Source organism: Vanacampus margaritifer, chromosome 6, assembly GCF_051991255.1.
Source record: "Vanacampus margaritifer isolate UIUO_Vmar chromosome 6, RoL_Vmar_1.0, whole genome shotgun sequence".
NCBI classification, from domain to species: Eukaryota; Metazoa; Chordata; class Actinopteri; order Syngnathiformes; family Syngnathidae; genus Vanacampus; species Vanacampus margaritifer.
This window is the reverse complement of record NC_135437.1, coordinates 5,397,750-5,412,685: the sequence shown is the minus strand read 5'-3', so window position 1 is coordinate 5,412,685 and position 14,936 is coordinate 5,397,750. Positions and strand designations below refer to the sequence as shown.

Below are 14,936 nucleotides of genomic sequence, written 5' to 3'. Positions count from 1 at the left end.
ATGTTTAATGTCCACTAAATGGCTTTCATTCATCCCATAAGGTTCTTTGATGAAAGAAAACAAAAGTATATTTTTGACTTGATTTATTTGTGAACTAAAATGTCAGAAGTGGTCATTTTGCTGCATGTTTGTCAACATCTGAATGCTTTATACTTGAAAAACATTTTCCCTTTTGGCATTTATAGCTCCTCCACACAACTCAACATAATTTGCACAAATAAGAAAAGCAAAACCAGGTCCTTTTTTCACTTTGACCTGTCCAGTGTTATATGAGAGCATCCAAACTTCTGGGAGCATATTGCTGCCACACCTGGGAAACCTAAAAAAGTTCACACAGTGTGGTAAGTTTGACTTCCGGTCCAGATAAAAAGGATAAGGCAAAGACACTCGCGATACAACTTAATACTGCTCTTCTATTAGACAGTGAAAGAAAAACAACAAAGCCAAACGTTTAAAGTGGAAGTCCACCTTAAACATTTCTTGACAATATTATGTCATATGTGACCTAACTAGTCTAAACATGACATTCTGATTAATATTACATTTGTGGAATATGAGTTATGAAGCAAAATCCAGCCGTTTTTATCCATCTCAGAGGGCGGCCATTTTGCCACTTGCTGTCGACTGAAGATGACTGCTCAGGTAGCAACCAACCAGAACTCACCCGTTTTCTGAAGCTGAGCTGTGATTGGTTGTTACCCGATAGGAGCAGCTGTGATGTCATCTTCAATCGACAGCAATTGGCAAAATGGCCGCCCTCTGAGATGGATAAAAACATCAAACATAACAAAGAACTGCTTGGTTTTGTCCTGCCAAACTAATCATGTCTTACAGCATAACATGAAATTTATTACATTACACCGTGATATTGAACTTTTTTTTTTTTTTGCTGGTGTGGCAACAATACGCTTCTAGACAATCTGTGGAGAGCATTAAGGAAATTATTTGGAAGAGGACCAAGTGGTTGGAGGTTGTGAGGTGTTGTGAATCTCAGGAATGATACGGAAGCGCCGAGTTGGATGCGTGTTGAGACTTTTAGAGTTTCAAGCGTCTGCCAATGTGCTGTTTGCCAACACAATCTTCTCCCCTGGCTTGAATGCTGGCATCCCCATGTATGGACAGCTGGCACATCGAAATGCATCACCAAGGTAACACTGAGAGAAAGAGAGGCATGACACACATCATCAGACTTAAGGCTGACAACAACAAGGTTTTTGTACCTTGAATTACATCAATGTTACATCTACTTAAGATAAGTTCATATAGTTAAATGTAATGGGCTGTTCCCCAAGCCTTTTCATTTGATGTGGTGCAATATATATTTATATATATATACAGACGCTCCCCACCTTACGAACGAGTTACGTTCCGGACGACCGTTCGTAAGTTGCTTCAGTGCTATATTTTGTTTTATAATTTTTGTTTAAAGCCTATATAAGTATATTGAAGGTTTATATAAGTATGTTTAAGGCTTGTACAAGTAACCTGCATTGGTTTGTACTGAAAAAACTTTTAATAAAATGGAGAGAATACGTACAGTACTGTACTACGTATGTTAGAGAGAGAGAGCGAAAGACACACACACAGTATGTACATGTACGTAATAAGATAAATAAAATGAAGTTTAACTTACTTTTGGAAGATGTACTTGATGCTTAAGGAGATGATGGAGGAGGAGGAAGAGGAGGATTTTATATCATGAGAGATTCTTCGTCGTCGCTGGAATCGGCTTCAAAAGTTATTTCCTGCTTCATGGGGACCGGCGTTTCTTCCTCCTCCTCCTCCTCGCCACGTTGCTCAGCCTCCAATGAGCTCTCACAATCGTCAATCGTCGGTATTAGCGGCGGAAAGAAGCACTACGCGCAATACAAAATCTAACTTACAGCATTTCTTTCCGAACATTTTTCGACATACTGTACGCGCAGAAATGTTCGTATGTACCGTTGTTCGTAACTCGAATGTTCGTAAGTAGGGGAGCGTCTGTATATATAAAAAGTCAATTGACAATGAACCCATGGCAGTGTAAAATAACACTCACACTTCCACATGCAGACTTGGGAAGATTTGTTTTCTGTTGTCCTTTCTCCTCCTCCAGCTCCTCAGCGAGGCCGCATGTGCTGCAAACACACACAAGCACGAGATCACTTAAGAATAAGAAGACCCTTTTCAAAAAAATTGGAGCAAACAAAAACAAAGCTGACAGCAAGCATTAAGAAAACGTGGGTTCCAGGACCCCCAATAAACGCCACGACGCAAACGAGGCAGTGATTAAGGCAAAGGGAATCCAACCAACTACTGAAGATTGACATATTTTGAAAATACCATCCATTCAGCCATCCTTTCCCCCCCTCATACAAAACACTAGGAGGTATACCTGGTGTTTCTTCACAGTATTCTAATTTCTTGAAATCCTGTTTTCATGGGTTTTATGAGCTAGAAGCCCAAATAATGTAAGAATAAACAAATAAATGCTTAAAATCACCTAAATTGTGGGCCCTGAATCTATAATCTATGAAAGTTTGACTTTTTTAATGCAATTATTCAACTTTTTAAGGATCTTTAAATTTTTTGAAAAAGGTCTACTCTACTCTGTACATGTCAGACATGCTAGTATACGGAACCGGGGTCCTCTAAAGCCTCGTTTCCACCACCGGTATCTACTCTATTCTCCAAAAGCCCCGTCTCCACCAACAAATTTACCTGACTCTACTCCACTCGCTTTTTCTGGTACCTGCTCCTTTGTGGTTTTAAAAAAAGTAGCCCAGTTCCAAAACGTGACGTAATTATTTTGGGGGCCAATGATTGGTTCGAGACATGTCGTCATCAATGTGCAGCTGCGCAAACCACCACCCCGGGAAAACAGCTGCCATTAACGATGAAGAGAGGACAGCAATGGCTTCCAAACAGATTAATGTTTGGACTTTTGAGGAGGTGCAAACCTTTTTAAACATTATTGAATGCAGTCTTCTGGTTGCTGCAATATTCATTTGTTGTCTTCAGGCTGAAATAAACAGGCACAAACCATTGTTTGCGCTCTCCATTGTTTTTGCCTGCGTGCAAGTACACGCTAGCTGCGGTCGCTTTAGCATGACATCACTGGCAAGGTGAGGAGGGGCTCCCGGGTGGTGGCCGTGGCAGTGGAGGCGCACTGCTTTTTGGTGTAGAGCCAAGCAGAGTCGGGTAGGGTAGGTTAGGGTAGATACCGTTGGTGGAAACGAGGCTTAATTCAAAAGGTCTAATAACGGAACATTTCAAGTTTCCGGTCTGAAACATTCCTAGTCGTTTTATAGTTAGTGAAGTGGGTAGAAATGTGCTAAATTTACTCAGTTACATTTACTCAAGTAATTTGTGTGATAAATGATACTTTTCAGAGTAGTTTAAAAGAAACATACTTGAGTATTTTTGTTAAGAAGAAACACTCATTTTGATCCATTGCATTGAGCAACATTTTGCAGACCACGTGCTAGACCATCTCTAATTGAAATAGTTGTCGATTAATTTGATAATGGATTAGTTGCCGGATTTAAAACATCTAGTTTCATCCTAAAATTTTAACGATTGATTGCACTTGTGGCAACGTACAAAGGTTCAGAAACATAACCTCACTTGTGACCGTTTCAATCTCTCCATGATTGCCAATCACTAGGAACACTTGACGTTGAGGTCAGCAGTGGTGTGTGAAATGAGCAAGATTCATGCGTGAGCTACAGATTTCGATAATGTATTGACAACTCGCGTTATGGCTAAATGCTATAATTGGCAAAAGAAAACATCATCCCTCCATCCCTCGCCAGTTGTCACCAGGCATGACCAATCAAACCCAAGAATACTCAAACTTTTGCGTGAGTGTAAATCGTTTAGTCATGCCGACAGAGTGAAATGTTTTGCTGCTGTTAGCATAGCAACAAAGCTCACCAAATAAAAATAACGCCATTTTGCACTTGCGATAAAGTAACTTTAAGACTTACCAGTTCTTGCAGGCTTTCTTCTTCTTGTTTGATCCTGTCCCACAGCTGGGGGCTTTAAGGGACATCGGGTCTGGCTTCTTCAAATCGTCTTCATCAAGCAGAGCGTCCGAATCCACTAAGTCCTGATAGGACAGAGCAGAGGAGGTTTGAGTAAGTCACGTGTACCTTCAAGTTTCAAGGAAGTCAAAATCAACCATCCCTACTAAATATCAGGCAAGTCATAATTCAACCTTACTCAGTCACAACATATAATGTGGGCATTGGGACGTATAGATACAACAAGAACATTAAAATGTCCATGTGACTGTTACAAGATTTGGAGTAAAGAACTAACTTACCACATCATCATCATTCATGTCGTTGGCTGATAGTGTCCACATTTTGACTGTGTTTGGATCCAGAGATAATTTCTCTGTTGAGACATTTATTGCCAATGATTAATCTTACATGCATTTTACCAGGAACTCACACTTGCTCAAGCTTCATGATGTATCTAAAATTAAATAAAAGTGCACACAATCCGTGAGCAACTTTCTAATTTCAAGGTGCATTTTTTTCTGCATTTTAATCCAAGGGGCCTGAAGCAAGGGCGTTATTAAACAATATAAGTACCACAAGGGAAAGGGAAGTATGCAGGAAAATGCAGCTATCGAATAGTTTAGTCTTCAAGCATCCTACTGAAAATATTTATATCAATCAACAGTTTTAATTTCTTAAATTCATATTATGCACAGCAGCAAACTACATTTTCCTGTCTAAAAACATTTTCAGTGGGGCAATTTCACACAAATTTCATTTAAATTTAGTACTGCATGTCTGAATGGGTTGTATTCTTCTTTCACAAAGCTAAATTGATTTAAAAAAATTGTTTTCCCTAGTAAAAGCACATTTCAGTTTGATTGAACACAAGGATATCAATCAGTCTGAAGAAGTGTGCTGTCCTTTAGATACTGACCATTGGTACAATAGCATATAAGGAGCGGATCGACCCACTGCTTTTGATAGGTGGCAGAGAATCACCACAACAATACTAGCCAATAATATGCATTTGTGTGATGTTGAATAAATCAATAACAAAATGTAAGCAAGGCAACGGAAAGTTTTTTTTTTCCTTTTTTCTTTTTTTTTTTTTATAAACGCAAAATACCTAGCTGAGGTGCAGTCTTCCCAAATGACAACTTGATTGAAGTGGATGATCCAACCTCAAAATTTGGTTTGGCTGCAGATAAGCGTACTCTTGACAGCGTGTTTCCATGGTAACCTGTAGCTGTCTGGAAGGCGTTCAAAGCCTCTGGACTCAATTGTGTGTTACTAACCTATAATGGGACAAAACGAGATTCAAACAATTATTATTCCACTCATTGTCAAAGTTGAACTTTAAATGAAATTTCCCAAGTATTGTAATTTAAGATTTAGTCTAACAAAAATTTGTATTGTGTGCCCTGTATTTTCACCTGAATCTTTTCCATATTTTTTTACACTGCTGAATAAGAAAAAAAGAGCAGCAAACAATAATACCTAATATCCTAAAAAGGAATAAGCAGACAACCAGATGAGATAAAGTTATTTACAAACAGCATCAAGTAAAACAAAAAAAAACTGCAACATTGTGTACATTGTTTTTAATGTATATAACTTTTGGACTGTTCTAATCAGGATTATTATGGTTTGGGAATTTTCATTATAGTTAGTTTTTATTTCGTTTTTGAGTTTTTTATTTTTATTTTTTTTATGGTTAGTTTTAATTAGTTTTCAGGGTGGCTGTTAGTTTGTATTAGTTTAAGTTTAGTTTTAATATTACTTTTCATTTTTTAAACAATGTTGTGTATTACTTTTGTGCAATATTTAATAAATACCATGGTAAAATGAAAAAAGCAACGCCTTTCTTACCTAGCGTTGCATTTCGACTGAACACACAAAATTATCACTTGGGAACGATGTCATCTGAAGGTGCGTTTCTATTGGCTGCTGCTAGATGACATCGCTTGAGACTGTCAAATGTCCTTATTCGGGTTAATTTTGAAATAAATATACTTAAATCATATTTAAAATCATCCTCAAAGGCTCGTGTATTAAATTAATTACCAAAGATGAAACTAAGGATATTTTCACTACAATTATAGTTAGTTTTGTAAATGTAAAATGTAGTTCTAGTTAGTTCTCATTTTTTAAAAAGCATTTTAGTTTTTATTTTATTTCATTAACGAAAATGTTTTTTGAATTTTAGTTTTAGTAATTTAGTTAGTTTTAGCTAACTAAAATAAAATTGGTTCTAACCTCTAGGTACCACAGCATATTGGTTAGTTACTGTAATCTCCATCCAACTTTACCCACCTGTGTCACTAACATCAAGCCTGACAACTTTAGAGCGGATGTCAGCTTCTCAGTTGTCTTCACAATCTGCGCATCAACCCCTGAAACGAAAACAGAGAATAAATACATTGTGGATGTCAAGCTGATCTTGTGCATTAAACACTCCTCCTTTTTCTCTCTCTGAAAAATGCATCTGACCTGTAACAGGTTCATCCAGCACTACCTTCCCACCAGGTTTGAGTAGTCTGGCCATCTCTGCCAGAATCTCTGAACTGTGGATAGAAAAGCTGTCCGACAGAAGGCAAGAGAGAACCCAGTCGAACGAGGATTCAGCATAGGAGGCTAGGGGGAAGTAGAAATGTTTTCAACTTGTTAGTGACATGACAATCAAGACAAAAGCAGAGTCATCATACCGTAGGTTATACTCACACCGCAACAGCATTTCCATGTTTTCCACTGAGACTCTGCCATTAGCGCCAACAAGGGCACTAAGATCCTCTGCAAACTGTTTTAAGGTGGTAGGTGATGACGGCTGAGCCCAAACTAACAGCACCCTATCCCCCATTTTCACACCGAGGTTTGCCATGGCAACCTATAAGAAGATTATTTTAGTGCAATCATGCATTAGTGCAAACATCACTTTAAGTTCAGAACTATAAGTTGAGTGCCATCAACCATTTAAAGTTGCGTGTTAAAGAGAACAAAATACATATAAAATACTTTAAGTAATCTCTGTAACATTAGGTGTTTACATTTTCAAATGATCGGTTCAACATCATTCCTAGGAAATCAATCACAATGTCCAAACACTGGTGAACTTATTTTCTAACAGTGACCCCTGCACTTTGAAAGCAGCAGCGCTACAAAACTTGCGAACTCGCTAATTCATTGTGGATAGGTGGGGATACCGAGCAAAGCCATTCATTATCAATGTGGCAATTTAGTGTTGTTATGGCAAGTTTAACCGATGAAATATTAACAACAACAACAACAACAACATAGTAGGCCGGGTACACACGTACCATGACATTACGTAATTTTTCACAAACGCACTTGTTAACTGTCGTGCTTCCATCAGTTACCCATTCAACTGTATGTATGTATTTTCTACTGCGTCATGTCGCCAGAAAAAATATATAAATATATAACGCGACGCGACATAACAGTGCTTTGTTTTGACACAGGCCAAACCGAATCACTTACAAAACGACCGTCGGCAGTGCATGACTGTAAATGTAATAAAAATGTCCCTAACATGGCTTTACAGTTATTTGCGTACACTAATTCAAACAGATTCGTTTACATGCGGTGTTACCTTAATTTATTGATATTGTCAAGCCAACCTGCACTTTTAAACAACGAAGTCGAACCAACCACAGTACACATTCACCCGTACACTGCGTGCGTCTTCTGTATCTTCTTCTTCCTTTTGGCGTTTGGCAAACAACTTTTGGTGCATTGCTGCCACCCTCTGGAATGGAACTCAACTAACGACACACGGCCTCTTAATTAGCCCGATTCTTTGCAAAAAAAAAATAAAATAATATAAGTTTTAATTAAACTAAACTGTAAAATGTATCTAGTAGCCTATTATAATCGCCAGGAAAAGCTTATTTGGTATTCTCGGCCACACAAAAGTAACCCTAACTCCAAAGCTCTGTAACAAATGCTCCAACTGCAAAATAGCCCATAAAATGTCGTGTATACACTTTGATTACCCATTTTGAATACCCAGCAATGCAGAGGAGGAATCTGAGGCTATACACTCTTTAAGAATCTCTACAACCATAATTTTTCTGGCTATGCAGGCTACACCTAGATTAATATTTAACCTAACCTGAAAATAGTCCTACATCATGTGATAGTAAAGGAACACTCTAGAATATTAAACCACTAAGAAATTAAGAAATATTTATGAATTAAGAACTTTGGAACAAAAACAATGTTTTTAATATTACATATAAATGTAATTATTATGGGTAAACATTTAAATGGGAAATAAGAACTACAACATGAAGAGGTATCAATTAATAAAGTGTAAATAATGAGAGAGGAGCTAATTAAAGACACTATGTAAGATTTAAAAACAATATGTAAGATTAAAAAACAACAACAACAACAACATATGTTGTTTTTGCTCTATATGTAGTTTGCAAACCGTCGTTAAACAAACAAAAAAGATCAATTGAGTCGCGCAAAGATGACGCAGCACCATTTATCAGAAAAACAAACAGACATGGCGACGCTGCTAAGAGCTGTACGTGCAGGAAGGGCATTTCGAGGGCTGTGTAGCGGTAACTATGCTATATTTAACATATGCGTGATTAAAACGGAACTTTGAAGAATTATTTAATTAATATGCCGTGAGTTTATTTTGGTGCGGAGTCCAAATCTGACGCTTGCCAGCTAGGCCGAGTCACTTTAGCGGATAGTGAAGGACAGAATTAGCTAAATCGTAAATGTTGTTGTGCTGCTTGTTGACATACGACGACAGAATGTGTAAGAACTAAGATGAGTACCTTTCTATAAATAAACCACAGTGATCAAGCAGAATATGTTTACATATTTTATTTTTTAATGGGATTCTATTTCAACAGTAAGGAATTTCATAAACGTATATCATATCCCCCCCAAATGTCACAAACTCTGCCAATGTATTTCAACCTATAACCAACAAACTGTACTTCAAACTGACAGTTTAATGTAGATCATGTTCTCTTAACGTGCAAATCAGGCATATTTCAGGAACCTTAAGAGTCCTCTGCTCACCTGTTGTGTATGTAAGTCACCTATATAAAGCTAGAAAATCAGAATTCAAGTTGTAGACGCCGATCTAAAATCATAGCGTTCTTGTAGTTTTGAAGACTGAAACGTTAGTGTTCTAGCTATGCTCCATGTGCGCTGAGATTTGTAGAAGTGAAAATGTGCCATTTTGGTGTACATTTTGGCGACAGTTGTGACATTGGTAATCACATCATGATCAGGTCTCCTCGAAATAAATCCCTTGTAGTTAATTTACAGCATTGCTCCTTGCAGTTGTGGTGGCACCAACATCAAAACCTCATCATGTCAGTCTCAAAAGAGGCTTTCACTGTGCAGCTCTGAGACTTCAGGATGAATCCAAATCAAACATGTACACGCAGTCTGCTGGTCAAGACCCAGCAACAACTTCACAAGGAGACGCAGCAGCTAACCCAGGAGCAGATGAGTCCACCAGACCAAGAACTAGGTCAGTTTATTGCAAGAGCTAGAAATGTAAAATATTTTTGTAGAAACTGAAAGATATTATAACATTTTTAATACTTTATTTCATATATTAACCATTGTTATACATTATTAACATTTTAATTCTTTATATTAACCATGTGGAAATGTTTTATAGATGTGAAGTAGGTAAAGTAGTTTTGAACTCAGTATAGTTTGACCTTAAGGTGGGACCCATTGTTTGGTCTAGAAGTTCCTTCTCTGTGCGAAAACACATTTCTGTTCGTGAGAGAGAGCGCACACTCATATAACTATGTTACATTAGGAGCTGTTGAGTTCAACTTGTTTGTGAGATTTTGTTATGGGAGAAAGTACTAGAAGTGCCTTGAAAGTATATTTTGACTAGAGACGAATACAGCTGTATCTGTGTCCTGAGAACTCTGTTTTTCAACCTGTATTTTTCCATTATATAACACATTTACTTATTCATGAGGGGCGGTGTTGGAGACACTGTTCTTGCGATTTGATTGTAATAAAGTGTGGGCTCTTCGAAAGAGGAGTAGCATTATTGATCTGAAACTGTTGGAGTTTGATTCAATGATGTAACGGAGATCTCCGGAATAAATCATCCTGCGCAGGAACTCTGTTCATTTCTTATCCCATAATTTGATTTATTGGACACGCAAAAGTATGGATTTTTAATATACCTTCTTCAAAACCCATTGCAGGATGTCTGTGCATTTAAGTCAAAATTGTTTTATCATTATTATTATTATTGTTTCTTAATTGTGCTCATGATTGTACTTTTCTGAGTCTTACTGATTTTTATTTTTTGTGCTCAAGTTACCAGAATCAGGGTGGAGAGGAAGATGAGGAGTATGAAACAGAGGAACAGCTTCAAGCTCAAGTCCTAAATGCTGCTTTGGAATTTGTCCCACAGCATGGCTGGACCATGGAGGCCATTGCGGCTGGTGTTGAGGTGAGACGCAATCATAATGACAAATATGGATGTTTTTTTATCTTAGCTACCAACGGCCCAGATTTAATCCCTGAATTTTAACGGTCATGATTCGTTACGGAATGTTTATTTTTTTAGCAACAGAGCTCATCCAATGTAAAGAATGCCAGCTTGCACTGCATGAGCATACTTGAATAAAACCTCATTTCTCAGAATCTTCAAACGGACTTAGTGGCACTGCTCCCAAGCTGGTGACGCGGTGCCTCGGACGCCGGAGGAGTCGCCACTGTTACACCAATACCGAACACACACATAACATTTTTTATAAAAACCATAAGGCACAAATGACTTTTTTGTATATATAATACTATGTATCGTTGTACTATAATCACACAGTAGATGGCATGCCTGCAATTGTGAAAATGCATCTTAGACGAATATATTAATTGTATTGCTAGTTAGAAATGAGATCAGAGAGGTAGATGATGCAAAACAACGTTTATATATTCTAAATACATAAAAAAATATAAGTTATCTGCTCCAAGAACGTTAACAGAACCGTTAAAGGTGGAGACTATTGATTGTCCAGTTTTTAATAATTCAGCTCAGTACCCATCCCTAGCAGGTTTAAAGTGATTTGGCAAGATTAAAAACTGATCATGTAGAACCTGACTGGTTGTGCCGATGTCTGTGTTGGTATTAGACATTAGACCTGTCATCTGCTTCCACTGGTATGTTCGACAACGGGGCCGGCGACCTGGTCCTACATTTCATCGCTCAGTGTAATTCACAACTGAGAGAGACACTTGCTGAGCAACACAAGCAGGTCCAGTTGGGCCAAGCAGAGTAGGTGCATGCAACTACACACACACACATGCATCAATAATGCCCTTCTAAATGTACCGGTAATAATTTAGGGTTAAAGTTTGGGAAATATTTGATGACTTTCATGCAGGCCAAAGAAGACTGCTGACTTTCTGAGAGATGCTGTCGAGACCAGACTGAGGATGCACATCCCCTACATAGAAACATGGCCACAGGTAAAGTGTGCATCATAACATGTCACTGAACAAATGCAAAGTATAAGATTCTTGACTTGCTGCTATGTCCTCAGGCAATGAGCATTCTGCTCCTGCCTCACAACATCCCCAATAGTCTGACACACCTTGCCACCCTGGTGGATGACATCTGGTACTATGCCGGAGACAGATCTACAGATGTGAGTGTATCCTTTCCTACCTTTTCATTCCACCTTGCTCCCCCATTACTACATACGTCTTCACCATTTAACACAAGGAAAGCACTTTGTCAACTGTTAGGTGGCTCTTAATTCTAAACTGATCTCAAAATGTCCAAAAATAGTCCAATAATAGTCACACTTGTTTTGAGGCTGTGTACCAGCTTTCAATGGTCTCTTTTTCGATCTGTATAGATGAACTGGTACAGTAAAAGAGCAGCACTGACTGGCATCTATAACACCACTGAGCTCGTGATGCTTCAGGATTCCTCTCCAGACTTCCAGGACACTTGGAACTTCCTCGACAACCGCATACAGGATGTAGTCACCATGGCCTCTTCTGCCAAGCAGGTATAGTGCAGCCACAGACTTAAACAGAGACATGCAAATAGGAGGTTTTGGAAGGTTGTTACGTAAATAAAAAATAAATAATGTTTTGGCTAAATGGACAACCTTGCAGTGTTTGAAAACAGCAGTTTGTAACATTTTCCATGTTGCATTACTGTATATCTTTGCAATTCTAATGAAAGTCATTTGAGGACCCCCGGATATCCACGGTTAAAGAACCTGTCCTTCTTTACTGGTGTTTGCCTTTAACGTAGGAAAAAATGTCTGAAAATGTTTTTTTCTGGAAAAATACTGTCTAGGTTATGTACGATATTTATTGTATTGTAGCGTCTCTTTAACTCTTTTTGTACCATTGACGTGAAATGCATCAGTAGGGAATCCTAACAAGGAGGGTCAGTGATGGAAATTGTTGTCAAGTACAGTAATTTCTGGACTATAAACTGCTACTATTTACATTTGCATTCGACCCTGCGGCTAATACCAAGGTGCGGCTTATCCATCAGATCACAAGGGGGCACACTATAAAAGAAGCCGCAGGTGTTTTAATGTTACCGCATCGGGTTCCCGTTACTTTCTTCAGCTCAGTGGTCTAGTGGTAGAGTGTCCGCCCTGAGACTGGGAGGTTGTGGGTTCAATCCCCCGACCGGGTCCTACCAAAGACTGTGAAAAATGGGACCCATTGCCGCCCTGCCAGTTATAGGTTGGAATTGGGGGGGGTTAGATCACCAAAGGATTCCAGAGCGCGGGCTGCAGCTGCTTACCGCTCCCTTAGGGGATGGGTCAAATGCGGAGAATGAATTTCGCCCCACTTAGGTGGGAGTGACAATCAGTGGTACTTTAACTTTAAGCGCAAGAGTGTCAGGCAGAGCAAAACAAACCAAGTGAGCGCAAATACAGTAGGAGAGACTGAACGAGAGCGAGACAATTTGCGCCCTCATTATGGAAAAGAAAATATCGGCAACCCGGTGCGGTAACATTAAAACACCTGTGGTTTACAGTCGGGTGCGGCTTATAGTCCAGAAATTACTGTATGGTTTTTATTTTTTGGGGGACTGGGAGGATAAAGTCTTGGTGAGCTCTGGTTTGGTCGTTAAGAGGGGAAAGTAATAAAGAAAAGAAAAGCATGAGCTACGGTCATTAGATGGCAGCATTGGGTCTCTTTTGGATGAGATTACCACTTATCAATGGCATGCGGAAATCTCTGCAAATTTGAGTTTACAAGCAATTTGTGATTGATCAAAGTGTTTGTCATGTTAAATCTACTGTAAAGAATGTCACCAAAGTGACCAAATATGATGGAGATTAGGGCTGGGAGATAATTTTATATTTATTAGGGCTGGATGGTTTTGGAAAAAAATAATAATCACAGTTATTGAAATCACAATTAATAAAAACTGTTATTAAATGATTTCAAAACTTAGTAATTTTTCAACCATATGCGTGTCAAATATATGGGTTATTTATGGGTCGTAATTAGTTGACCACCTGTTCAAGTACATGTAAATTGTAACTAGTTTGTTGTTGTTGGTTCTTCAGGTGCAATCAACAGGCGAAGCAGTGGTGCAAGGACTCATGGGAGCTGCAGTAACTGTACGTCTTTTCTGATGTTTACCATTTGTAAACAAAAGCAAAAAGCAAACAAAATGCACCAACAGTCAGTTTTCAAATTAATTTTAAGGCAAGACTTTTCACTAACATTTATTGTAATGATGTGGATTAACCGAACAATGAATATTGCTCTTCTTTGCTTGTGCCTGCAGCTGAAGAATCTCACCGGAATAAACCAGAGACGATGATGCAAGACTACAAAACAGATCCCCACCCTCTTGTTTTACTATTAGATGGAAATGATCTATTCAAACATGATATTTATTTGACATGGCCTGGGGTCTGTGCATTTCTCGATGGTCATTTGCAGGACAAGTAGCTCTGGCTTGTTTAGTTCGACTCTCCCAATATTTCTTGTTCTGACCATTTGTCTTCAATAATATAATTAATCTGTATTAAAGACTGGTTTCGTGCTTGTCATATTTTACTAAAATAAAGTTGCTGACAATTGTTAGGTTGAAAATATTTGATGATTACAAACTGGATTGTCATTACCAAGACTTGGAGCGCTTTATTACCCTTTTCCCCTATATTAGCCTGCTTGATAATTACTGTATTACATTTCACTCTGACAATCAGCAGCCAATTTTTTATATATATATATATATAACTGACCCGGGGTTGGTTTTACGGATGGCAAAAGCTTTGTATTGATCTTGAAACATTGAACAAATATAAATGCAACCTTTTTTTCGGGGGGTGGTAGAAAGACTTTTGTATGTGCACAAAAGGCCTATTTCACTCAAATATTCTTCACAAATAAATATGTAAATCTTGTGAACCCTTCTTCTTTGCCGAGATATTATATCCACTTAATAGTGGCATATAAAGACGATGATTAGACAGCATGATTATTGCATGTGTGCTTCAGGCTACACAAAATAAAAGGCTACTCTGAAATGTGTAGTTTTACTGTTTTGTGGGGGCGGGGGTCCAGGGATGACACATCCGTGGGTCAGAAAACCAGTCAGTGTCTGGTGTGCAACCATTTGCCCCATTTACATAGATTTGATTAGGTTGCTGTCTAATGTGGGTCCTTGGTTCTTCAATGACTGTGAAGTTCTCAGGAACTGGAACACACTGTCGTACTGTATATGCTGCTCTAGAGCATCTCAAACATAATTGTGTAATGTGTATAATTAAAAAGCATTTGGTCTTGCTTTTATATGTAATATGTTATGAATGCCCAGATTTAAGAAAATGACACACGTGTCTGGCATAGTTGTATGTCTGATGTTTCTAACAAACCTAAAAAAAAATGGTATGCATAGAATTTGACGAGTTATGAATAATTGGTTTG

The 14,936-nt window shown here is 38.3% G+C and overlaps 2 protein-coding genes across 5 annotated transcripts; one reads left to right on the top strand and one right to left on the bottom strand.

Annotated features, from left to right (window-relative positions):
* Positions 1-68: 68 nt before the first annotated feature.
* Positions 69-7,744, bottom strand: ciapin1 (cytokine induced apoptosis inhibitor 1). 3 transcript variants are annotated; one of them, XM_077568674.1, is made up of 9 exons: positions 7,625-7,744; positions 6,711-6,873; positions 6,480-6,623; positions 6,303-6,382; positions 5,116-5,284; positions 4,307-4,380; positions 3,969-4,090; positions 2,039-2,117; positions 69-1,154 (listed from the first exon to the last, which is right to left on the bottom strand). In XM_077568674.1, exons 2-9 carry the CDS (start codon positions 6,865-6,867, stop codon positions 1,044-1,046), a joined length of 936 nt encoding a protein of 311 aa, XP_077424800.1. In that variant the 5' UTR covers positions 6,868-6,873; positions 7,625-7,744; the 3' UTR covers positions 69-1,043. The 3 variants fall into 3 exon arrangements, with proteins under 3 accessions (XP_077424800.1, XP_077424798.1, XP_077424797.1); XM_077568672.1 differs by having other exon boundaries at positions 7,597-7,743; XM_077568671.1 differs by having other exon boundaries at positions 7,678-7,742.
* Positions 7,745-8,470: 726 nt separating this feature from the next.
* On the top strand, positions 8,471-14,413 carry coq9 (coenzyme Q9 homolog (S. cerevisiae)). 2 transcript variants are annotated; one of them, XR_013294634.1, is made up of 9 exons: positions 8,471-8,575; positions 9,318-9,510; positions 10,329-10,464; positions 11,147-11,289; positions 11,399-11,483; positions 11,558-11,662; positions 11,876-12,031; positions 13,565-13,706; positions 13,789-14,413. XR_013294634.1 is itself a non-coding variant. In XM_077569513.1 (9 exons), the coding sequence occupies exons 1-9, from the start codon at positions 8,482-8,484 to the stop codon at positions 13,822-13,824; spliced, it is 1,002 nt and encodes a 333-aa protein (XP_077425639.1). In that variant the 5' UTR covers positions 8,471-8,481; the 3' UTR covers positions 13,825-14,413. The 2 variants fall into 2 exon arrangements, 1 of the variants encoding a protein (XP_077425639.1); XM_077569513.1 differs by having other exon boundaries at positions 13,565-13,618.
* Positions 14,414-14,936: the final 523 nt, after the last annotated feature.

Coding starts and splice junctions, on each gene's coding strand:
- ciapin1 (XM_077568671.1), bottom strand. CDS start 7,740: ATGCACCAAAAGTTGTTTGCCAAACGCCAAAAGGAAGAAGAAGATACA. Junction 6,874..7,677: donor ATACAGAAGACGCACGCAGT/GTACGGGTGAAT, acceptor ATCTTCTTATAG/GTTGCCATGGCAAACCTCGG. Junction 2,118..3,968: donor AAGAAAGCCTGCAAGAACTG/GTAAGTCTTAAA, acceptor GTGTGTTTGCAG/CACATGCGGCCTCGCTGAGG.
- coq9 (XM_077569513.1), top strand. CDS start 8,482: ATGACGCAGCACCATTTATCAGAAAAACAAACAGACATGGCGACGCTG. Junction 9,511..10,328: donor TCCACCAGACCAAGAACTAG/GTCAGTTTATTG, acceptor TTTGTGCTCAAG/TTACCAGAATCAGGGTGGAG. Junction 13,619..13,788: donor TCATGGGAGCTGCAGTAACT/GTACGTCTTTTC, acceptor TTGTGCCTGCAG/CTGAAGAATCTCACCGGAAT.